Genomic DNA, 26,249 nt, shown 5'->3' with positions numbered 1-26,249 from the left:
TTGTAGCTTGTGGTAGTATCTGCATTTACTCTTTGTAATGCTAGTGTCATTAAGAATGTATTTTCTGTAGTTTATTGTATTTATTACTTGATCTTATTTAACAAGCATAAACCCTTCTGTCTTGAGAAACATATCACCACGGCTTATTATTATTATTATTATTATTATTATTATTATTATTATTATTGTTATTCCACAAGAGTGCTTTTAGCCTTCACTGTATGTGCATTAGTTGGTATGCATTTGCTTTGTTATTGATGAAGATTTTTAAAGCTAACCATCTTGGGACACAAGCTCCACATTTGCAAGTATCACTCATATTCATTGAGTGTTGCCACATTAAGTAATAAGTTACCTTATAAAAATATGGCATAAGATATTGATAATGTGCTTTAATAATAGGTCTTTTTTGGGTAGTTCATATGTCTGGTCTTCAGTTTATAATTTTACACATCCTGGATTATCACTGGTTTGAATGCATTCATAGGAAAACTAGATCTACTTGTTACACCCCTAATTTCTCAATATAATCTATAGGTTTCAACAACATTGCACAAGTGAGAAGTAAAACACTGTATACCTTGGAAGTAAAGGCACAATAACTGCTGTGCTTGTCTGCCAAAACAAGGCATATCAATGAGCTCTGCTTGGCCTTTTGCAGAACCCAAGTTTTTAAAGCTCAACAACCAATGGTGCTTCTAACAGTAGTATTTTCTCTACATATATATATATATTTTTAAGTGCCTTTGAATGTCTGCTACTTATCCCTTCACTAACTAAGAAATTAAGTGACAGCATTGAATGCGCTAGTAAACCAGTAGTCCACATGGTACTGAAGTACCAAGACGGGATATTTCAAATTAACGGCCATTACCTGGTAATTCTAACAGAAGGATGGAAAGTGTTGGACATGTTTTTGATCACAACTTGTATTTACTTTGTGGCCAATTAGGTTTCTGCATATTTATTGTTAAAGAAAGGGTCTTTATCATATCCTGATTTAATTATAATAGTTAATTGATGCTTGTGTTCAGAGTAGTCAATGGGTCAGCACCTATGTATATGGAGACACTGGTGAGTTGCTATGCACTTTCTCATCTACTCAGTTCTCCCAGTAAACAGTGTCTGGTGATGCCACCTCTGCATGGTATCCAATGTCAATCCAGACTTTTTTCATATGTACAGTAGCTCCTATCTGGTAGAACAAGCTGTCCACCTTCATCCAAACTGATGAATCCCTCAATTTGTTTAAGAAGTGATTGAAAACCATACTGTTTTGAGAATATTTGTCAAAATGTTAATGAAAATCTACTAAACAATAAAGTAAAAAAACAAAGTAGAAAGTAACAGTAAACCACAACATCGCAGGGAACACCACACACAGCGTCAACTAAACACTAAGAAACACAAAGTATAAACACTAAAGGAAAAAATACTATTCAGTAAGTACTGTGTCTAGTAAACAGTAAATCAGTAAAGGAGAGAGGACTAAACACTAAGGGAAAAGAACGGCAAGACCGCGACAACAGCGGAGCTCAGCTCGGAGCGAAATGAAGTGAATGAAATGAGGTGAATGGGAGGGGAGATGATCACATGACTCCCCCACCCGCCTTAACTCTCCATCCCTCCACAAACACACAAACACAGTCTGTCGGATCCCAACTCTCCTTTATATAAATCAGTAAGGGAGAGAGGACTAAACACTAAGGAAAAAGAACGGCAAGACTGCGTCAGCTGCGGAGCTCAGCTCGGAGTGAAATGAAGTGAATGAAATGACATGAATGGGAGGGGAGATGATCACGTGACTCCCCCACCCGCTTTAACTCTCCATCCCTCCACAAACACACAAACACAGTCTTTCAGATCCCAACTCTCCTTTATATGTATAGATTATCATTTGTACATAACTATACCCTGACCATCTACATATATAATTCACTAAGGGCACGCAAGACAGTGAGCGCAAGACAGAGAGCCACGCCTGCCAATTCACAGAGCCCCGCCAGCCCATGTAACCCTCCTCTGGCGTCATGGAGAACACACGACAGAGCCCCGCCCGCCCACTCTAACCCTCCTCTCACATCATGGGGAACGCACGGCAGAGCTCCGCCCACCATCTTTAATCCTCCTTCTGTGTCCACCGTCGATCTTGAGGCTAAAGAGAAGGCTAAATCAAACAGCAATAATTAGCAAACAAAGATAACTGGCAGTAACAGTGCAAAATTCACAATTGGTATGCCAGTTTGAAAAGATAAGTTTTGAGGGTAGTTTTAAAATGTGTTATTGAATCGAGTTCATGTATATGAGAGAGAAAAGAATTCCCGAGTTGAGGAGCACTATGAGAGACGTTCGAGCTCCCATAGCACAGAGTTTGATGTGTGGTACAGAAAGTACAGCTGCAGATGAGAATCAGAGTGAGTGAGAGGAGTGTCAGTCTGTAGGAGATCAGTGAGGTCGTGGAGAGTTTTAAATGTTAAGAGTGGTATTTAGTATTGTATTCTGTAGTTAACAGGGAGCCAGTGAAGTTGAGAGAGAATAGGTGTAGTATGTTCAGTGGATTTAGAACAGCAAGTTATTATCCTGGCAGCAGAATTTGGAATAAATTCTAAGCGATAGATAGGTTTTTGTGGGATGACACAGAGAGTAGCATTACAGTAATCTATACGTGAGGTGACTCGGGCATTAACCAATACTTTAGTACTGTGTTGCATAAGAACAGGACGAAGTATAGAAATGTTTCGGAGATGGAAGAAAGCAGTCCGAGAAATGTTACTTATACAGGAGGAATTATTTAATAATAATAATAATAATATTATTATTATTATTATTTAAAAATTGCCATTATTAGTGTATAAATGGATATACATAATTGCATGTAAACGATTCGCCAAAATCTGTTGTATGTAAACGATAATGTTTAAAACGTTATTGTTTTTTCATCAGAAAACCCAGTTTCCACATCTACCTGTATTAGTTTAAATGGCACTTTTACCACTCACAATAGTGCGGACGTGCTGACTTATCGTGTCGACTGGGCAACACAGTAAATGTGGCGTCTATCTATATATGTCTGTTTTCCATAGCCTGCTACAGGAAAGTACTCTCTCAACCGTTAGCATTGGTTTCCCTCCTTGCTATTTTCGTTATACTGGTATATGGTTTCCTAAGCCTTTGTTATACTGAATTCCTTTCTCACCGTTTTCCGTTCCTGTTCTTACACCGTCGTATGCTACGGCAGGCTTCAGCTAGTATTTATTAATTTTATGAGCATACTGGACCTTTTAAGAGTAAATTGCATAAAATTAATTACTAAAGGACTGCAACAATCTCTGAACAGGCTCAGCAATTCAAAACAATAGTCAATTTCTGTGTTTGCTTTTTGCTAAATGGAATGGTGGTAATTTGCATAACATTGAGAACATTGCTTATTTTTAACATTGGGACTCTTCACATCAGGTACTTTTTAACAAAGCCATTTTTCTGAGTAGCGATGATTTTGGTTGGCTTTTGGTTGATTTTTGTGTAAAATTAACTTGAATGACAACTTTGGTGGTTCTTCAAACTTAGAACCTTAAGCCAGAGGCTTTGGGCACAAGGTCTGCTTTGATTTTTCCTGGGTATTGTGACAGCATCTGATAGAACAAATAATGTGCTTCTATTTTTGTAGTTCATTGTTTGCTTTAACAGTCTTAATCCTGCTTCACAAAAACTTCCTTTCAAAAAGTACAATCAGAGTTTACTGCAAAAGTACTCCAGCACAGCCCTGACATTTCTTTATTCTAAAATGCGTTTATTGGCAAGCTCTACATCATTCTGTGAAGTAAAAGTGTTAGTTGGATTGAAATTTGCCAGAATACTGCCTGTGTCTATATTCTACTCTTAGAAGTTCTTAAAATCTGAAAAGAAAATCTTATATACTGAGCAGTGAACTCACCAAGAGGAGATCAATGAGTCTTCTCCATTTTAGGTCACTTGTTTAAAGTAATGGATGTGAAATTTGAAATACGTAGTAGGAGTTTGGTGCCTCGGGTTAAAACAATGAAAACACATTGCTTAAAAGTAATATTCTTCAAATGTTTGATCTAAAAGTTTAATTACATTAATTAAGCATTAGCCAAGCTTGTACAGGCAGTATAATGAATATTACATTTATTCACCGCTCCTATTCATGAAGAGGGTGAATAAGCAATCCAAAATGTAGCAGTTTTTTTTTTTTTCTTTAATAACAGGAAGATTAAGCCAATCTGTGTCTCATTAGCTCTGAAGTAGAATGGCAGAAGCAACCAATATAGGATCTCAGGAACTGCTGACTTGCTTGGTGTGCCTGGACATTCTGAAGGAGCCGGTCACTACCCCTTGTGGGCACAATTACTGCATGGAGTGCATCACAGGTTGCTGGGAGCAAGCTGGAGCCTACAGCTGTCCTCAGTGTAGAGAGACTTTTACCCCAAGGCCAGTGCTGTGCAGAAACACCCTGCTTGCAGAGGTTGTGCAGAAACTAAATAAAAGGGGCTCCAACTCAGCTTTGCCCCAGAACTACGCTGGACCTGGAGAGGTTGAGTGTAGCTTCTGTGCTGGGAGGAAATTCCGTGCTGTAAAGTCATGCCTCACTTGCCTGGCCTCATTCTGTGAGACTCACATTCAACTGCACTATGAGGGGGCTGCATGGAAGAGTCATCGACTAGTCAGCCCTACTGGAAATCTGCAGCAAAAGCTCTGTATGCAGCACCAGAGAGGTCTGGAGGCTTTTTGCAAAACTGACCAGATGTGCATTTGCCTGTTGTGTGTTGCAAATGGACACCGAAGCCATGAGACTGTGGAACTAGAGGCAGAAAGGGCAGAGAAACAGGTGAGACACCTCAGGTATTTCCAGATTTTGAGGTGGGAAAAATGGAATGTTATCATGTATAGAAGTTGTCCATGTGACCAACTACCTCAATAACCAGACAGCTTAAATTAAATATATTTAAATATTTTGTCAGTGTGGAATATTTAGAGAGAAGCCCTCTGCAGGGATGGTGTCTCCCTTTTTTAATTACTAAATGATAAGGTCATAGCATCATTTATGAGGAAAAACAAGAAAGGGCTAAAAAGGTACCCTTTATAGAATGGTACAGTTGTGTAGCATCCTCACAAACAAAGAAAAATATTGATGTGTTAAGCAATACACAAGTTGTGGGCTCCGTGGATGACTGTCACAGCCATTTGAATTTCTCACAGACCACATTAATGAAATGGAAGTAGAAAAACTTAAATATTGTCTCAGTCACAACACCACAACTCAAAAAGGTTTGTAAGGTCAAAACGAGTAAAATAATACATGGTCGAAGAAAAATGAGTCTATAGTAGGAATTCTACAAGGACACTAGTTAAAAAGGTTCTCTCATGTCCAAAGTTTGGATTCTAAGAAGTATAATATTTAATAGCTTGGCCAACAATATATCATAGCAACATAATATGCATAACAGCACAATGGTGGCACCCATGAAACCAAGGAAAAAAATGTGATGCCCATTGAAAAAATAAATTTTGCATAAATAATAAATTATAAAACAAAAGAAAATTATGTACACAGTCCTGACAGCAATGAAATTACTGGTTACAGACCTCACTGCAGACCATGTATATTTTCTGTTTTCTAAACCTATGAACCTTCAATAGAGAAAATGGTTCAAATCTGAGCAGACTGTGTTTGATCAGTCAATTCTTATTTTGTACAGCACATGATCAGATTGTCTTTTTTGAATAAAATAACAAAATTAATGCAGGACAGAAATGCTTTGGATATACAGTTAGGTCCATAAATATTTGGACAGAGACAACTTTTTTCTATTTTGGTTCTGTACATTACCACAATGAATTTTAAATGAAACAACTCAGATGCAGTTGAAGGGCTGACTTTCAGCTTCAATTCAGTGGGTTGAACAAAAAGATTGCATAAAATTGTGAGGCAACTAAAGCATTTTTTTAACACAATCCCTTTATTTCAGGGGCTCAAAAGTAATTGGACAAATTAAATAAAAGGAAATAAAATGTTCATTTCTAATATCTGGTTGAAAACTCAATGACAGCCTGAAGTCTTGAACTCATGGACATCACCAGATGCTGGGTTTCCTTCTTTTTAATGCTCTGCCAGGCCTTTACTTGCAGCGGCTTTCAGTTGCTGTTTGTTTGTAGGCCTTTCTGTCCGAAGTTTAGTCTTCAACAAGTGAAATGCATGCTCAATTGGGTTAAGATCAGGTGACTGACTTGGCCATTCAAGAATTTTCCACTTCTTTGCTTTTATAAACTCCTGAGTTGCTTTGGATCTATGTTTTGGGTCATTGTCCATCTGTATCATGAAACGACGCTCAATCAATTTGACTGCATTTAGCTGGATTTGAGCAGACAATATGTCTCTGAACACCTCAGAATTCATTCGGCTGCCTCTGTCTTGTGTCACATCATCAATAAACAATAGTGTCCCAGTTCCACTGGCAGCCATGCACGCCCAAGCTATCACATTGCCTCCACCGTGTTTTAAAGATGATGTAATATGCTTTGGATAATGAGCTGTTCCACGCCTTCTCTATACTTTTTTCTTGCCATCATTCTGGTAGAGTGTGATCTTGGTTTCATCTGTCCAAAGAATGTTTTTCCAGAACTGTGCTGGCTTTTTTAGATGTTCTTTAGCAAAGTCCAATCTAGCCTTTCTATTCTTGAGGATTATGAGTGGCTTGCACCTTGCAGTGCACCCTCTGTATTTACTTTCATGCAGTCTTCTCTTTATGGTAGACTTGGATATCGATACGCCTACCCCCTGGAGAGTGTTGTTCACTTGGTTGGCTGTTGTGAAGGGGTTTCTCTTCACCATGGAAATGATTCTGCGATCATCCACCACTGTTGTCTTCTGTGGACGTCCAGGTCTTTTTGCGTTGCTGAGTTCACCAGTGCTTGCTTTCTTTCTCAGGATGTACCAGACTGTAGATTTTGCCACTCGTAATATTGTAGCAATTTCTCAGGTGGGTTTTTTCTGTTTTCGCAGCTTAAGGATGGCTTCTTTCACCTGTATGAAGAGCTCCTTTGACCGCATGTTGACTGTTCACAGCAAAATCCTCCACATGCAAGCACCACACCTCAAATCATCTCCAGGCGTTTTATGTGCTTAATTGATACTGACATAACGGCGGACGTGCCCACACCTGCCCATGAAATAGCCTTTGAGTCAATTGTCCAATTACTTTTGAGTCCCTGAAATAAAGGGATTGTGTTAAAAAATGCTTTAGTTGCCTCACATTTTTATGCAATCTTTTTGTTCAACCCACTGAATTAAAGCTGAAAGTCTGCAAATCAAATGCATCTGAGTTGTTTCATTTAAAATTTATTGTGGTAATGTATAGAACCAAAATGAGAAAAAAGTTGTATCTGTCCAAATATTTATGGACGTAACTGCATATATTCTGTTTATGACACAATCTCAAAGGTTGGACTTTATATGCAAGATGTGATTTGGATATTTCTTTAGCTATTTCAGTAGCCTATGTAGACTGCATATCTGCCCCCCTTCTTTTTCTCCTAGTTATTTAATTTCTGTGTCTCTACTTTTCATTCTTTATTTTTACAATCCATTGCCTTTCTTACTTATTGATAGCTTTTCCTGATTCTTCTTTCTTAACTTGAACTTTTGGTTGACATTGTACATACACTGGGTTAGAGTAAGTAGTCAGTCCAATTTAGAAAACAATAACATCTTTTTCATTTTTATGCAGACCCAATTGGGGGCTATATTGATTGAAATCAGAAGAAAAATCCTGGAGATAGAAAAGAGCCTGGAGGAGGTGAGACAGACTGTGAGGTTGGTTAAGGTGAGCTGAAGAAATGAGGATGCATGAATCACAGTGAATTTTCTGAGCACAATGACCAAATACATATTTACATCTTGATTTCATATTCTTATGTGAATTTCATCTTGGTGATTGATTATATCTTATTTAACAGTTGGGATTTGTATATATGGAGCAATTATAATAATGTCCATTGTGCGTCTTCTGCTATAGCCTTACATTAGTCCCTTTTCTGCAGTTGCTTATCCAGATCATAATTGTATGAAGTCAAAATGGGCTAGGCAAGAATCTAGGGCACCAGTTGATCACAGCACATATTTGAGTGCTCGTCCACATTTACTCACTCACGTAGCAGCCAAATAATTTTAAATGCATGTTACTAGAATGTTGGAGAAAGGATACAGAGTGTCTATTCTGGAATGCCCTAGTCTAACGATACAGTTATTGATCCCAGCCTTTGAAATGGAATGGCTCAAATGCTTGCCAACATTAAAGTATAACACACAATCCATTCACTCGCATTTAATCTCTTAATTCTTTCACTGTGACATGGCCTCTCTCATCCAGCCAAATGATCTCCTGCCCCAACTCACTTTCCAGCTTTAAAATGAATAAGACTGTGAGCTTAAGACTACTTTTAATACTATACATTTTTGGGTCTACGCAGCACAATTTCTGCAACAGAAACACCAGACTAAACCTTTCTCTGGGGCTTCCGGTGTCCCTAGCATATACCTGATAATTTTGTGGTCTCAGTTCAAAATTCTTTAGAAGCTAAATCACAGAGTTTAACCATTCAATTAAAAATATCAAAAATACACTTTTGGTACAATGAGATAAAAAATGACTGATTATATTGTCAACCACTGTGAGATGCATGGGAAACGTGTACTTTTAGTTCACATATTTAGGATTTTGTTTTTAAAAAGAAACTGGTGAAAGCCCATTACAGACTGAAAGATCAATACCTTGAACTCTTAGAACTGTCAAATATGTGCTGGTTAAATACTCTCTCTGTTTCATCGCCAGGTCTCTGCAGACAGAGAAGTGCAGGAAGTGGAGAAAAATCTTATTGATCTGATCCGTGCCATTGAGGAAATCCGCAGAAGATTGACTGGACTGATCAGAGAACAGGAAAGGTGTGAATCAAGAAAAGCTGAAAGGATCATGGAGCGACTGCAGGAGCAAATGGATGCTCTGAAGAGGCAAGATGATGAACTAGCAGATCTCTCCAAGACAGATGATCATATTCACTTCCTTCAGGTAGTGTAGCTATTTGGGTCAAGTCTAACCTTTATTGTTTCAGACAAAAGTTTTGTGCAACTCAGAAGTTCTGCTTTCCTTGCATTTTGCTATAGTATTTCCCGACTCTTTGTATCCCTCCTGGTGAGGGTGATTCACTTAGCATTACTGTCGGCACAGACTTCTCCTCTGAGGACTTGAGGAAAGAGCTGTTATGTTTGAAGGAGCACTTGGATGAGATTAGCCAGAAGGAACTTGCAAAAATCACAGAGAGAGGTATGGAATTATTTAGATGGTGTTAATCATCCATCTTGTTTTCCCTTTGTGTTTCTATTTTCTTTTTACCATTACTATTCCTCCTTTATCCAATGTACCTTCTCTTCTCATGTATGACCAAAGTATTTCAGCATCATCTTAAGAAAGATGTTTTGTTTGATGAGATCTAAAATTGGCATATTTATCTATCTTATGTACATGATAGATGAAGTAATCTCTTACAGTAAAATTATAGAATATTATAATTTTCCTTTATTCTGCTTGTCTGGTGGTCCAAATGCTACAATTCTGTGTAAGAGCACGTTTGGAGTTTTTGCCAATTGAAAATGTTGAATTTCATGGTCATGTCCTGCATTGCCATAGCTTTTTACTAGAAGTCTGATTTCATGAGCTTAGTCTACATCCACATATACCTGTATTACAGATCTCTAAGCCTATGAAGACAAAATCTTTGCACATATTTACTTCTTCTTTATCTTACCTGATTCTGATAACAATACCTCATTCATTTTAACACTGATTAGCTTATTAGCAACAGTTTTGCCCTTTGTTTTGAAATCTATAATGTGGGAATCAAATCTACAGCAGTTAAAATTCCACAATGTGCCTACCCACTGAACCTTCTTCATGATGGATCAACAAGGAAGGGCAGTCTACAGAATACTGGCAGATGCTCCTGCAATTTCAAACCTTTCAGTCTCCTTCACTACTAAATGCATCCTCCTCCTGACTATTAAATGCATCTTTATGCAGAAGGGCAACATGAGGTGGCGATCCCAGTTTCTCAGTGTTTTTTTTCTCTATTGTTAATAGAATCAATTGTTTTTTCATGATATATGAAACCAATTTATTATCCTTTCTTTACTTTGTGCATTGAGTGACTTTGTTGTATACTGGATATTGCTGCAGGAAACTGGGCTTGAATCCCATTCCAGTTACTATTCTTCCTGGTGAGTAAGTGTGGGTGACTGTATACAGCAAAAGACTGGCATTAGCTGCTGGCTGGCACTCTGCTTTGCATCAGTATTGCCAGTACTCAGCAGTACCCCAGTATGAAAAAAGCAAGATTATAGATACAATTTGTGAATGCAGTGATTCTTTCCCTATTATGTAGCAGATGTTTGCAATTTCATTGTTTGTAATCTTCATTCAAATGTAGTTTTTAATCTATATTTCATGTGTATTTCTTATTTAAATACATTTGGTACTGTACATTACCTTCACTTTAATCTTGGCATAAGAGATTAAAACATTGGTATTATTAAATGAGATCTTTAGTGCTGTTACAGTGCATCAATGTAATCAATATAGTCAATTATTTTAAATATGTCAGTTGGTACAACATATGTCAATGCATCGTGTTTTTAACCTTTTTCAAGAGATCAACATGGCAGTACTTATTTCATCTGAAGGTCCTTCATGTAAAGACCACAGACTTCCAAAGTGCTGGAGAACTTTGCTCATGTTTTTGTTATATAATCTGAGGTAGGGCTGAGCGATATAGGCAAAAAATCACATCTCAATATATTTTGGCTGAATGGCAATATACGATATATAAATAGATATTTTTATGGAGTAAAATTTTCAGTTGTAAGCTAAAGCCATACAATAATGTATTTATCAGAATAAAGGTTGAAATACATAGCAAATTAATATATATATATTTAACTTACAGGCCCACAGTACTTAAAAGAACTACCTGCTTTCAGGTTAAGAACATAGTGCAAATGTAAATAAATGTTTAAATGTAAATAAAAAATGGCAGGCCTCAGTGTTCTGGAAATGTACTTGAAATTATATCTCCTATAAAAAAAATCTTGGAAGAGAGACTAGGGAGACGAAACATACCTCTTCTCGGAAGACAGTTTAACGTCCCGCGAGAGACACTTTAACATCACGCAAGATAAGGCAGTGAGACAACATTTAAAACAAGTTCACGGACATCTAACCTAGCAGTTGTTGGAATGCTTTTGGCAGACACGCTTCATGTGCTCCCAGCTCTTAAAACAACGACAAGTGGCAAGCAGAATACGCAGCTTGCCAGCAGCAGCAGCAATAAGCCAGCAGATGATCCAACCGCTTCTCCTTAGCGTGTGTTCAGCCGCCCCAAACAATGTGTGCAACGTTATACATCCTATGAGAATCAGATTTAACCACGCCCGGGGCTGGAAATAAAGGACAAATACAGTATTGCTTTTACAAAAGTTTTAAAGTAAAAGTGAAAATAATGCATATGTAACAATTCCCATGAAAATAACAATCTCTTTAAATTGTATTTCCGGTAAACCAAACCCGGGGGTGGGCGAGCGAAGCGAGCAGGGGACAGAGCACCCTAGTGTTAAAATAAAATAATAATAAATATAAAATAAATAACAATATAAATAAATATATGACCTGTCTCTTACTTGCCCTCCACTGTTTAACAGACAAGTTAATAAACTGTAGCCAATAACAAGTGCATTTAGGTTTTCCTTAACAAGATTATTTTACACAACTGAACAAACTACACTAACATGTTTAGTCACCTATTTTGCAAAGTAGTTCTTGCTGAGGTAGTATCTAAGCATTTCATCCTAGCCTAAAGATTTTGAGCTAGAAATACCAGCCTGTCGACCATCTCAGGCTTCAAGGATGCCCTGTGACAACTGACAATATTGCCACTACAACTAAATACCCTCTGTGATGGTGAACTGGTCACAGGGACACAAAGGTAGTTTTGTGCCAGGCAACTTAAAGTGGGGAAGATGCTGCATGCTCCTTCCACCATGCAAAGGGATCTGTTTTGTGCTCTGCTGGAGATGGCAAAATGTAGTTGGACAGTTCATTCTCAGTTGTTTGCCTCTTTGATGCTGTGGGGCAGGTGGGGGTCATTGTCTGAGTGAAAAAGCTTGCAAGGGATTTTTTTGTTTTTAAGTGGTGCCCTTGTTGGTTGGTCTGCTGGCTTAGACATATCTCAGCTGAGCTGATTGTGCTGCAGCAGCTCTCCTCAGAGGTCAGCAATTCCATTTGCAATCCATCTCTGAGCTTCAGTGCCTTGATCCTCTCAGCTGTAATATAAGTGGATTTAAACTTTGGATTGACAAATAATGCCTTGTCCAACAGGAGATGGGTCGGCACACGTTTCATTCTTGTAACCCACAATGGATTTGATGGATTTTCCAGTTTCACTGTTACCTTTATCGTGTGCCAGAATGGTAGAGTTGAAAATTTGGAGCACTGGTTGGACATAGCTCTGCAGTGGGCTGGCGCCCTGCCCGGGGTTTGTTTCCTGCCTTGTGCCCTGTGTTGGCTGGGATTGGCTCCTGCAGACCCCCGTGACCCTTTATCAGTGGTGTTGCGTAGTGGGGGAGTCAGGGGCGGCCAGCCCCAGGCGGCACTTTTAAGAGGCGGCAAAGAATTACTGTATATTTTAGTCTTTTAAATTGAAATACCTAAATAAGGGGGTGGCGAAATTTTCCTCCACCCCAGGCGGCTGACACACACGCTACGCCACTGCCCTTTATTAGGATAAAGTGGTTTGGATAATGGATGGGTGGATGGTTGGACTTATGAAAGGGTAACATAGTCCTCCCCATACAAAGCATCTGTGATTTTCTGAAGAGATTTGAGCGCTTTCTGGACCATTTCAAGTACCTCTAAATCTTGCCAAGTATGGACAAGATGCCTGGATTTTTTGACAGAAAACAGGACTTTTGAAAGTGAGCTTTCCTGCTCTAGAACCCTCTCAATCATTTTCTGCCTTGATCCCTAGAATGTTGGCATCTCTGTAATGAGCTGGTGAGCAGGCAGATCCAGCAGCAACTGAAATTCAGCCAGATCCCTCCTCCTCCACCAGCTGTAGGAGAAGCGGAAAATTCTTTTGCATGAACAAATTGCCCAGGTCACTTGTGGTGGTCATCCATGCCATGTTTTGTAATAAAACATGCTTTTCATCCATTATCCAACCCGTTATATCCTAACTACAGGGTCACTGGGGTCTGCTGGATCCAACCACAGCCAACACAGGGCACAAGGCAGGAAACAAACCCCGGGCAGGGCACAAGCCCACCACAGTAATATTTTACACTTATGTTAAAAAGAGGTTCACTTAGGCCTGCTGGAATCGGATTACCACATGGCTACACATGCATTTAAATAAATCTGTAAAACACGTTTCATTTTTGGAAAAGAGTCTAGCCTAAGGGCATTTTACATATTATGTTGTAGCAAATTTAAAATTCTCTTCATGAAATAAGTTATGTGTTTAAATGACATAATTCAGTGTAAAGGCAAGCATTAATTTTGGCTTTGATAATTACTGTATAACACATAAGCAGTTAATGCTATTTATTTTTAATCTTGAACAAACCAATTGCCAAAGTCTATGCCCAAAGCACTGCATCTTTTGCCACTTCAGCATTTGTACCACTTGGATAATGTTGCTCTTATTGTCACTTCTAATAGCAATGAACCACTTTTCATCCAGCTTCCAGTTTGCAAAGATATCTTGCAAAGTTTTTGGCAATGTGCTCATAAGTGTGGTTTTGAGGGAAATAGCTCATTTGCAGACACACAGGTTAATCTCCCATTCTTTAATGAAATGAATATTCACACTTAAATATGGCTCGCAGGTGTGGCTTGACCACATATCAGTTGTCAACACGAAATGTTTTAGTTTAGTGATCAGGTCGGTAAGGGGTATGTCTGAATTGAATGTACATGTTAGGCAGCACTTCTCTTGCAAAGTAATTGCAACTGAGCAATTCACATTGTGGGTCAAGAGTTTTGTTCATTCTTTTCCAGTGTTGAGACAGGAAGCATATCTTTTGCTACGTAATAAGCAACTGCCTCAGTGATATTGCACTTCTTTGCACTTTTTTTAAGGTTAAGGCATGGATAAATAAAGCTTGCAATGTCAATCTGAATTGGTTTAGGCATTTCAGGTGGCAAATTCTTCGTAACTGCAGTACTAGAGTTTAACAGCCTGTTCGCATTGAATTTTGTGGCGCTGTTTTGAGTGATGAAAAAGATTGGTAGTGCTCCCACTTTTTGACACTACTGCCTTATGGCATTCCCTGCAGATTATATGATTCTACTGCTCATCTGACCTGTGAAATCCAAACCACCTCCAAATAATCGATCAATTGTTCCTTTTTTACATACTAAGTTTTCTTCAGTTGTAACCTCCATGTCGAGAGAGAGTTGTTTATGCATACGCAAGCGCAAGTGGGGGCGGGGTAGCTAGCAGAACACAGTAGTGAATCCTGGAGCAGACAGTGGGACGTAAGAAAAAAGGGTTTTTACAAGATTAAAACAAAACTTTATTTAAACTTGATAGAAACAATATTGCCTCAGTCCATATCCTGCTCTATTTATATCCCAGTATATTTTAAAATCTCGATATATCGCCCAGCCCTAATCTGAAGTATTATTTGAATTGATAAGTTGTGATCAAGTGTTACTCAAACTGATCTTTGCACTAATGTTGGACTGCTAAAAAGATTATATTATTTGTGTTTTGAAACCTGATTCTAACAAACTCCACTGTTACTTGATTTTACATTTTTGCACTTACGTTGCACTTCTAAATGATCTGTAATATCTGATTTAAACACTTATTTGGAAATATTTATTATACAATACAGTGTTGATATTTTAATGATAAAAGTTTTTCATTATTTGCTTTTTGGTGTTTGTTAAATTTTTAATGTAACAATCCAAAATTATTATTTTGACTGACGAGTTTGTTCTAGGGAGGCATGGTGGGGCAGTGAATAGCGCTGCTGCCTTGTAGTTAGGAAACCCAGGTTCCCTTCCTGTGTCCTTCCTGTGTAGAGTTTGCATGTTCTCCCCCTGTCTGCATGGGTTTCCTCCCACAATCCAAAGACATACAGGTTAGGTGGATTGGCAATCCTAAATTGTCCCTTGTGTGTGTGTGCCCTGCAGTGGGCTGGTGCCCTGCCTGGGGTTTGTTTCCTGCCTTGCAGCTGGGATTGGCTCCAGCAGACCCTGTAGTTAGGATATAGTTGGATGGATGGAAGTTTGTTCTATGTTCTGCCACTTTTTTCTATTAAATGGACTCAGAACCACAGGATGGCTTGCTACATGTGCAGTTTACTTCTTTCATATATCCCATAATATGTAGTTAATTTAATTAAACTTACATTTAAAGTAACAGATGGCTGTGTAGATGCTGCAAGTTTATTAGATTAAAAAATAATTGCTAATGTTTACGGCCATACCACTCTGAATACGCCTGATCTCGTCCGATCTCGGAAGCTAAGCAGGGTCGGGCTCAGTTAGTACTTGGATGGGAGGCCGCCTGGGAATACCGAGTGCTGTAAGCTATTGGCGATTCTAAATTGTGCTTGGTGTGTGTCCTGCAGTGGGTTGGTGCCCTACCTGGGATTGGTTCCTGCCCTGTGTTAGCTGGGATTGGCTCCAGCAGACCCCTGTGACCCTGTGTTCAGATTCAATGTGTTGGAAAACGGATGGATGGATAATTGCTAATCAATAAAAAAAAATAAAAATAAATAGGTGCAGCCCTAGAGATCTTGTGAATTTATTACTTGTTAGTAATGCTATTGATTCCTTTGAAATCAAGGTCTTAACAGAGCCATGGATTTGTTATTGGTTTGATGTGTTAAAGCTTTTTGAAGTAATTGTTTAATATCTTGTGTCATTGTGTATTAACTTGTGACTGTTCTCAGTCTTTAGCCACACTCCTATTACCAAACTCCCATCTCTTTTAACTTAACATTGGCCATCTCACTGCAGCTCATTGCGCAACTGCACTCCATCCCTAATTAGAAAATGTTTACTTTATTTACAGTGCATCCAGAAAGTATTCACAGTGCATCACTTTTTCCACATTTTGTTATGTTACAGCCTTATTTCAAAATAGATTAAATTTATTTTTTTCCTCAGAATTCTATACACAACACCCCATAATGACAATGTGAAAAAAGTTTACTTGAGGTTTTTGCAAATTTATCAAAAATAAAAAAATTGAGAAAGCACATGTACATAAGTATTCACAGCCATTGCCATGAAGCTCAAAATTGAGCTCAGGTGCATCCTGTTTCCCCTGATCATTCTTGAGATGTTTCTGCAGCTTAATTGGAGCCCATCTGTGGTGAATTCAGTTGATTGGACATGGTTTGGAAAGGCACACACCTGTCTATATATAGTCCGACAGTTGACAGCTCAAGTCAGAGCACAAACCAAGCATGAAGTCAAAGGAATTGTCTGTAGACCTCCAAGACAGTATTGTCTCGAGGGAAGGTTACAGAAAAAATTCTGCTGCTTTGAAGGTCCCAAAGAGCACAGTGGCCTCCATCATCCGTAAGTGGAAGAAGTTCGAAACCACCAGGACTCTTCCTAGAGCTGGCCAGCCATCTAAACTGAGCAATCGGGGGAGAAGGGCCTTAGTCAGGGAGGTGACCAAGAACCCAATGGTCACTCTGTCAGAGTTCCAGAGGTCCTCTGTGGAGAGAGGAGAACCTTCCAGAAGAACCATCTCTGCAGCAATCCTCCAATCAGGCCTGTATGGTAGAGTGGCCAGATGGAAGCCGCTCCTTAGTAAAAGGCACATGGCAGCCCGCCTAGAGTTTGCCAAAAGGCACCTGAAGGACTCTCAGACCATGAGAAACAAAATTCTTTGGTCAGATGAGACAAAGATTGAACTCTTTGGTGTGAATGCCAGGTGTTGCGTTTGGAGGAAACCAGGCACTGCTCATCACCAGGCCAATACCATCCCTACAGAGAAGCATGGTGGTAGCAGCATTATGCTGTGGGGATGTATTTCAGCGGCAGGAACTGGGAGACTAGTCAGGATAAAGGGAAAGATGACTGCAGCAATTTACTGAGACATCCTGGATGAAAACCTGCTCCAGAGCACTCTTGACCTCAGACTGGGGCGACGGTTCATCTTTCAGCAGGACAATGACCCTAAGCACACAGCCAAGATATCAAAGGAGTGGCTTCAGGACAACTCTGTGAATGTCCTTGAGTGGCACAGCCAGAGCCCAGACTTGAATCTGATTGAACATCTCTGTGATTTCTCCGTGTTTTTTTTATCTATACTAATAAAAGGCAAAGCACTCACTCACTCACTTACTCACTACTAATTCTCCAACTTCCCGTGTAGGTAGAAGGCTGAAATTTAGCAGGCTTATTCCTTACAGCTTACTTACAAAAGTTAAGCAGGTTTCATTTCGAAATTCTACACGTAACGGTCATAACTGTCGATAACGGTAGGTAACGTCTGCCATGTTGAACTTTCTTATTTATGGCCTCATCTTCACGAAATTTGATAGGCGGCTTCCCTGCGCTAACGGAAACCGATGTACGTACTTATTTCGATGGTATGACGCCACTGTCAGCCGCCATATTGAATTTTCCAACGTCACTAATTCTCCAACTTCCCGTGTAGGTAGAAGGCTGAAATTTGGCAGGCTCACTCCTTACAGCTTACTTACAAAAGTTAAGCAGGTTTCATTTCAAAATTCTACGTTTAACGGTCATAACGGTTGACAACGTTCGCTATGTTGAACTTTCTTATTTATGGCCCCATCTTCACGAAATTTGGTAGGCGGCTTCCCTGCGCTAACCGAAACCAATGTAAGTACTTATTTTGGTAGTATGATGCCACTGTCGGCTGCCATATTGAACTTTTCAACGATCTTTGTTACTTATGGGCCCATCTTCAAGAAATTTGGTACGCGGGTTCCCAAAGCTAACTGAATTCTACTTACGTACATATATATGTCCATAGCCTGCAGCTCGGTCACCGTGTGAGGCGGCGTTGGGTCCCCCATCCCAACACCTCCCACATTGTTAGCTGCCTGCCTATATAAAGCCGTCCATTGCTCCAGTCTCTACATTCCCTTCCTTGCTTCACCACAGGATTCACGTCTCCCTGCTGATAACTACAGCCTTTTTATTTAATCCACGGCTTCTCCACCGTTTTATTGTTCATTCATTACGATTATAGTTATTGTGTAGGTATTTTAGACTTACTTTACATTGTTCAGGTACACATTTCCTTTATCATTCAAACCGTAGCCCCATTAACATGTCTATCGAGGTGATCACCATCGATCAAAGAACTGTCACTTACCGAGTGGTTTCCATGCCCGGAGATGGCACCTATCTTTTCCATTCTCTTTGTTACATATTGCACGGCCATATCAGGCTCACTCTTGATATCTGGAGGAATATTGTGTCTTATGTATTGAATGACTGGGACAGGTTCAAGGTGTGGACTGATGACAGTACAGGAGATAATTATACTACACAGGAGCACTAGAAGAGTGAAATGCTTAAGCCCTTCACCTATGGTTCTGCATGTGAGTTGATGGCTGCCTCTGAATTGTTCGGTTGTCGCTTTCAAGTCTACCGAAATATCCAAATATTTTACACCTTTCGACAGCCGCCAATGCCTCTTAAACATCTTAGATTCACAGGTTATGATTTCAGTAGTGGACACTTTTGATGTTTATGAATGTTTAAACTCTCAAAAGCTGGATGTGAAGTTATCAATGAAACCGGTTGTATACTTACAGCGCTTGACAGATGCCGAATGTCTCTTCAACACAAGTCCTACAAATACTGTCGTAATTGAAACAAACCATGAAACTCAAACCGATTATGACAGCAGCAATCCAAGCTGTGAGATTTGAAACAAGATTACTGTTCACATGGCAAACTGTACGTTGCATGCTCAAGAGTAAGCTCAGCACACAGCTTGGTCATATTACAACCGGTGGGCCGAACTCACAATGTGGTATACAAAGAGATCCTTAACAAATAATTATTGGTATATTTTCCCTTAGTTTAAAAAGGTTTAATTTTCTTCTTAATAAAAATTTGAAGGCAGTACTTCGCCACTGAGAAGCGCTGGTATTTTGCTAGTTTTTAATAAATTTGCAAAAACCTCAAGTAAACTTTTTTCATGTTGTCATTATGGGGTGTTGTGTGTAGAATTCTGAGGAAAAAAATGAATTTAATCCATTTTGGAATATGGCTGTAACATAACAAAATGTGGAAAAAGTGATGCGCTGTGAATACTTTCTAGATGCATTGCAGTTGTATTTATGCACTGTGCAGTCACCTGGCTGCTAGCTCTGCAGAATTCCCTCTCTTTTATTGTCCCTCCTTTTATGTAGAGCTACTGCTTTGACTTTAATTTTGTTTTATTTTGTTTTTAATGCATGTCTGGAAGTTTTTCAGTTTGTTGCATTTACCATCTCCAGATATCAGTCTTAAGTGAAAACATGACATCCAAATTCAAATAGTGGTATCAGATGACTGACCTTAGCAGAAGAAAACATCTTTGTCATCTGATATTGTGAATTCATTAGATGTCAAAACACAAGGAGAGCCAGATTAATAAATCAGGAGAAATCCACATTAAAAGGAAAATGCCCCTTTCTAAGCATTTAGTAATATTGTTACATTTATATGTGTTAGCATGGGAACTACCATTTTCAGGCATGTGATGCAAATACCATTGTTACATTTGTTAATGTAATGTGTATACATTTTTTTGTGTTTAAAAATTTTCAGAGATCTCTAATATGTTTTAATTATGGTTTTGTAAAACAGAGAATTCAAATACATTTTTATTTTCTGATATTTTTGTTTGAGAATTGTTTATATATATTTATCGCAATGCTATTTTGTCTTCTACCAGGTGACACCATTTTGTCATCTTGTTGCAGTTATGTGGCGACTCATTTAAAGGGAGTTGGTTAGAAAGTGACACGTGGTGACATAACTTGCTTGACTTTTTAAAAGCTGATATTGTTATGATTTTTTCTTGAATTTTAAAAATTATAAAGCTATTAAAATAAATTTATCAAGAGGTTTTGCTACTCATTCATTTTATATTTTGTTGTATTGTTTAATTTTTTTCAGTGAAGCCATTATGGGTAGGTCATGTGATGATCATCATCTTGGCTAATGTGGCAGTGGTCAGCATGTTCAGTGTCCCTCAGTGGATAAAACTCTGTTAAAAATTCCTTAGTCATAGTCCGCGCTGCAACGGAATCTTTAAAAGTTTAGTGCCAAGTTTTATTTCTTTTTTGAACCTCTCCATAACTTTTCATTTTTTTTTTGACCTTTAAAAAAAGTGAAGTTTTAATGGCATTGATCTTCCTTTTTCTGACCCTCATATTCCTCTGACTATTTCCTTGCCTTGCTCCTTGGTTATCATCTCTTGATTATTTGGTCAACTCCAACATCTTCTTAACATACAGTAGATGGCACTGAACAATAAACCTGGGTAATTTATTTAGGTCTCCTGAAAAACATTCACGAATGTGGTATGTGAGACTCGAGTATAGTAGCAACTGTAACATTAAGTCTGTTTTAGATCTCAGTTTGTTACTGTAACTTTGTCACCTCAGTGATTAGTTTTTGTTCAGTAGTAATGAATGTATTAACTTAAACTTTGTTATTACTTGTTCCTCTCTTTAAATGATTTATTTCAGCAAAATTTTTCATCTCTGGGTCACTCGTGATCTCTCCAAATATGCTAGCTTGCAGACGACTTATTTCTAATTATGACATTTTCTCACTTTGTTTTGTTTTCAGTCTACTTTGAGGACCAAATTTTTCAACATTTTTTTATATTTTGAGTTTCATCTAGTTTATTGTTTTGAAGCTTAGAATTATGGTGTAGACGTAGAATTTGGCTTTGTATCTGCTAATTTGGACTTTGGTGCTCCTTAATTTTATTTCCTGGTTTTGACCTTACACTCTGTTTATTTCTCACAAAAATATTCCTGTTACAATGTTTGTGTTTTGAACTTAGCAAAAGTAGTTTTATTTTATTTTATTATTTCAGAAAGCACCTGTAAAAAATATCATTCTATCTCTGCCACTTGTTTAAAATACAATATTAGGCACGTGTATATAGCAATACATTAAGTAGAGACTGCTTGATGTTAATAAATCTAATGAAAAGATACAAAAGCAAATAAAAAAGTCCATAGTAGTTTTGGTAAATTTAGGAAGTAAGTAGAGTCCTTCATTCCAGAATTAGATAAGTTGGCCAGCTGACATGGAGGAGGAGAATACAAAAATGCCCTAAGATTGGTTCAGTAGGAGAAAAATAAACCTCTGGAGGGCCACGGTCGGAAGACAGGAGCAAGTTAATCAAATAATTAAGTCCGATGGTAATCAGTTTCTGCATCACAGAAGTCAGAATGACCTAGGCCAGCCCACTCTCCACTGGGCACAGTTGATACAGTTAGCACAGTTATTAATAAAGCTTTATAAATCCTTCTCATTTTCTCCAGTTCCCTGGTGACTGCAGAATAGACCACCACTTTGAGCAGGTGTGGGTGCATTTTTGAAATGTTCCACAGATTTAGCCTGACATATTTCTGTTGGTAAATTATTCCAAATTGTATGTGTGCAAGAACAGAAAGCTACCTCAGCAGTTCTTTTATGCTTTGATTTTGGAATAATGAGCAGATCAATATTTGTAGATCTAAGATTGTAATTTGGTACATAAGGAAACAGGCATTCTCAAATTTAGGGAGGGGCAAGATTGTTTAGATCTTTATATACAAGTAGAAATATTTTAAAATCGATTCTAAAGGATACTGGCAGCCAATGTAAAGATACTGATAACATTTTTATTCAAATAATCACTTATCTGCTACTTTTCTAGAATTTTGCCTAAAAAAGGCAAATTGGAGATTGGCCTACAACTGTAAAAGATAGATCAATCAATTTTATTTGTCTTGTGCATAGGTTTAACTACAGCAGTTTTTAAAAAATCTGGGAAAATGCTAGAATCTAATGAAGAATTTGCTATGTCAAGAATGTTGTTGATTAGTACATTAGAAATTTCTTTAAAGAAGCTTTTAGAAATGGGGTCTAACTAATTTTAGTGAAGCATCTTAGTTCACAATACTGAGTGTGTTGAGGCCCAACAAAATTTCCATTGACGCCAGCTTTTTATAGCAAGTCTAATATAAATTTTCACTAAAATAAACTGCACAATCCTCACTTTTTAGCCTGTAATGCTTTCTGTGTTAATATAGCTTGGTTTAAAAGACGGTCAAAGGTTGAAAATAAGACTGTTAGATTTCCTGCACTGTTATTAAATTTTTAGAAATATATTTTATTATTGAAGTATTTTTTTTAGGTCTTTTTGTTTTATTACTTTATTTTACTCTGTAGCACTTTGAGATTGTTTATATAAAGTGCAGTATAAATACAATTTATTATTATTAATAATAATAATAATAATTTTAGAAAACTTAGACATTCTCTCTAGATAAAGTGATGAGTTATATTTAGTTATATGAGTCTAGAATTTCATAATGGACCATTAGTTTAGTCTTCCTCAATTGACATTCTGCCTTATAGCACTCTCTTTTAAGTTGGAAGACTGTCTTAATTTTCCATGGTACTATGACCGTAAGTAATTTCTTGACATGCTTTTCGGGTGCAACCCATATCTTTGCATTTAAAATACTCTACCATATTATTTACATCATTGCTCACATTGGAAAAGGCCAGTGAATTCAAGCGGACTATTTATCTTATTAGAAAATCTGGCAGCAGCTGTTGTGTCAAAATAACATTACCTCTTTGGTTCTAGTCACAGATTCTGCTAGTGTAAACAAAATACAATAATGATATGATATACGGATCTCCAAGATCTGTGTTACGTTAATGTTAAGTCCCTTTGATGTAACTAAATCCAGCATATGGCCTTTTTTATGTATTGGCTGGGTGATGTGCTGGCTGAGATCAAATGATCAGAAAGTTAATAAATTCTCTTGCCTTGGCATTACCCTCAACACCTATATAAAAATTACAATTGCCCAGTACTACAAATCTATCATAAGCTGTTATTATAATAGCTAATAAGTTTGAAAATTTATCAGTAAAGGTTGCGTTATATTTCAGCAGATGGTAAACGGTAAGTACAGGTAGTCGAGAATGTGAAACACCTTGAATAACTTGAGCAAGATACTCAAAAGATATGAAATTACGAAAACTGATAATATTACAATTTAACTGGCTAGAAAAAATATTTATGATGCCGCCCCCTCGCCCCCTTCTTCCTTTGGCAACCAGAAAGAAAGAAATTATAATCTGGAGGAGCGGCTTCTAAAAGTACACTAGCACCATTTACATTTAATCATGTTTCACATAGAATTAAACAGTCTATTTTTCTATCCATGCTAAAGTCTTTTACATAAGATATTTTACTAGTTAAAGCCCTACTATTAAATGAAGCCATATTAAGGGTTGTGTTAGCACACAGCTTTACAGAAGCCTTAGGTTAACTAGAGATAAATATTAAATTGGTTGTATTTACACTAGACCACCTGCCTCTATTTTCCAGCAGATCTATATTTCATTATACTAGGTTTACTGCAATGTATTTCTTTAGATAAAACCCTTATGCATTCATTATAATTTAATACATATTCATGTCTTATCATTAAACATGTTATTCAACAGTCAAGAGTGTTGTATTACCTTAGAGATTTTTTTGGAGATAACCTGAGCTCCGAGTCTACTGGGGTGTAGGCCAACCCACCCAAAGAACTACGGTCTCACCCAGAAGAGACCACAGTTATCTACAAAGCCGAAGTGGTTCTTCTCACAGAAAGTCTTCAGCCTGTTGGGAGTGAAGTCTGCTAACCACTTCTTCATTCTCCTCCTAACTGGAAGTGGTCCCGTGATGATGATCCTCACAGTCAGGGTCCTCTCCTTAATGGCATGAACAAGGAATGAGAAATCCATCTTCAATATCTCTGACTTTCTGTGACGAATATCATTTACAACCGTGTGGAGAACAACATTTCCAAAATGTGCTTCGCAATCATCGGTGATGCTTTCCTTTCAATATTCAACACACAGGCTCCAGGGCAGCAGAATAGAAAAGTCTTGTGGTCAGATGGCAGAAAATTTAAATGGCAAACAATCAGATCTGCAATAATTAAAACGTCCTTACAAGGTATAGGCAAGTTGGGGAGCAAAGAGGTCCAACGTGGTTGGTGGTCTTTAGTGAAGCAGGGGTGGAGCTTTATACTTTCAATTTGAAAATGGACACCACCCATTTTGAATGGGTTTTAGTGTTTTATTCATTCTATTGTGATTTTACATTCATTGGATTTAACAATCAATTAGTTGTTGACAACAACATTGGAATCAACGTATGGAAAGATTCTATCATTGGGTTAGATGGCCCAGCACAGGATGTACTTACTGTAGAATGTCCAGGAGAGAATGCATGGCCAATTGGTTTAAATCTCCAGGACTGTGTCTGACTTTGTCTTTGACTTTTTTTTGTTCATTTTCTCCAGGGATGCTGCTGACTGGAGTTTTTCTTTTCCTCTGTCCACTGGTCACATGTCTATTTGAGCAAATCATACTTATTATGTAATTAGTAATTTGTAAAATTTATGTTTGTATCTTGTGAATTTTTCACAGCACTCTATGCCTGTACTCAGTGATGAGCACTATACAAAAGCAAGGTGAATTGAATTTTAATTTACTGCCCAACACCATATCTTGAAAAGATTCACTAACTTCGTTTAGATTTCATTGTAGATATCATTGCAGTGGGTTGTGATTTCATTCTGTATCTCAGTTTGAACTAGTTGATCTCTCTTTCTATGATGCCTATTGACCATTGTTAAGAACTGGTTTGTTTTAATTACTCTGCTTTGACTATCCAAGTAGCACTCCTTAGATCATTGTGCCCCTTATGACATGGCACTCAATATGACTTACAGAGTTAAATCTTGTTATTTTCCGGTCAATAACCTGTGAGGCTGTTCAATAAAGCCCACCCATATGGAAGGGTTAACTTAAAGATGTCCTGTTCACTATGATTTGTTTTATCAGCAGTTATGTTTTCTTTCCTCTGCAGGTGATGGTATAGTTTCCATGCTCAGATCACCAGAGCCAAGGAGCAGAGAGGACTTTTTAAAATGTGAGACAATGTCTGTTTTACAATAAGAATGAAGGTGTTTTCTTATTTGAATTTTATAATAATTCAGAGTGAGTAGACACCCCAAAATAGATAGTTATTATGGATTTATAACAATTTTTCCCTTATGGGGACTCCAACCTTCTCTGTACATTTTCTGAATGTAAGTGGGCTGTGTAACACAGTATCTAGCACAGGGGTGCCCAATACGTCGATCGCGATCGACCGGCCGATCGGAAAGGTAGTGCAGGTAGATCGCATTGCATTCAAATTTTTTTTTTTTTTTAATGTTAGTCTATCATATATCCTCCCTATGGCATTTGCCACTTGATTGACATACAGAGCGGCCAGTCTGAGATCTCTTTTCTTCTAACACACTGGTCATCCCGCATGCACAATTAAACACGCAAACTACTGCAAAACTCTGGCTATCTAAGTGATCTAGTTAGCATTCTAATTTATATCGACTAAAGAGGGGATTTAAAAAAAAATTTGTTGGTTATGGGCTGGATGTGGGAAGAGGATTTTTTCTCTCTCACAATGTCACAATCGAAGTGTGTTTGTCTGATCTGTCAATCTATCATTGCTATTTCAAAGAAGGAAAATGTGGAAAGGCACTTTCGAGCTGTTCATAAAAACTACAAAACTGACTTTCTTTCAAAAAATGATCTGAGAAAGAAAAAGAAGAGGGAACTAAAATCGCAGTTAATTGGACAGCCGTTATTTTTCACTCAGCTGAATTCAAAAGCAAAGGCAGACAAACAGAAGCATCGTTCCGGTTGAGTCACTCGATCATTATGCATAAGAAGTGCTAAGAAGGTGATAAAAGATGCCTTCGTTGAGGCAGATGGCTAGGGAGAAATTCCTGCTGAGATTTCAAGACCCCTGGCCGGAGAAAAAGGAGTTTCTCCTTGCAGAATACAAGCAACTTAATAACGATCGATGGCCGCTAGACTTGG

The 26,249-nt window shown here is 38.0% G+C and overlaps 1 protein-coding gene and 1 non-coding gene across 2 annotated transcripts in view; both read left to right on the top strand.

The window, feature by feature from the left end:
• The first annotated feature begins 4,270 nt into the window (after positions 1 to 4,270).
• The window catches only part of LOC120538624 (tripartite motif-containing protein 16-like), a 31,411-nt gene continuing 9,432 nt past the window's right edge, over positions 4,271 to 26,249 (top strand). The window contains exons 1-5 of the mRNA XM_039768011.1: positions 4,271 to 4,849; positions 7,749 to 7,844; positions 8,853 to 9,086; positions 9,182 to 9,341; positions 25,231 to 25,293. Of these exons, the coding sequence (XP_039623945.1) occupies positions 4,271 to 4,849; positions 7,749 to 7,844; positions 8,853 to 9,086; positions 9,182 to 9,341; positions 25,231 to 25,293 (1,132 nt within the window). The remainder of the gene's footprint in view (positions 4,850 to 7,748; positions 7,845 to 8,852; positions 9,087 to 9,181; positions 9,342 to 25,230; positions 25,294 to 26,249) is intronic.
• LOC120539839 lies at positions 15,549 to 15,667 on the top strand. Its single transcript, XR_005635699.1, has one exon. It is a non-coding gene; the product is annotated as a 5S ribosomal RNA (ribosomal RNA).

Source organism: Polypterus senegalus, chromosome 11 (genome assembly GCF_016835505.1).
Source record: "Polypterus senegalus isolate Bchr_013 chromosome 11, ASM1683550v1, whole genome shotgun sequence".
NCBI lineage: Eukaryota > Metazoa > Chordata > Cladistia > Polypteriformes > Polypteridae > Polypterus > Polypterus senegalus.
This window is presented reverse-complemented; position numbering and strand designations above follow the sequence as displayed.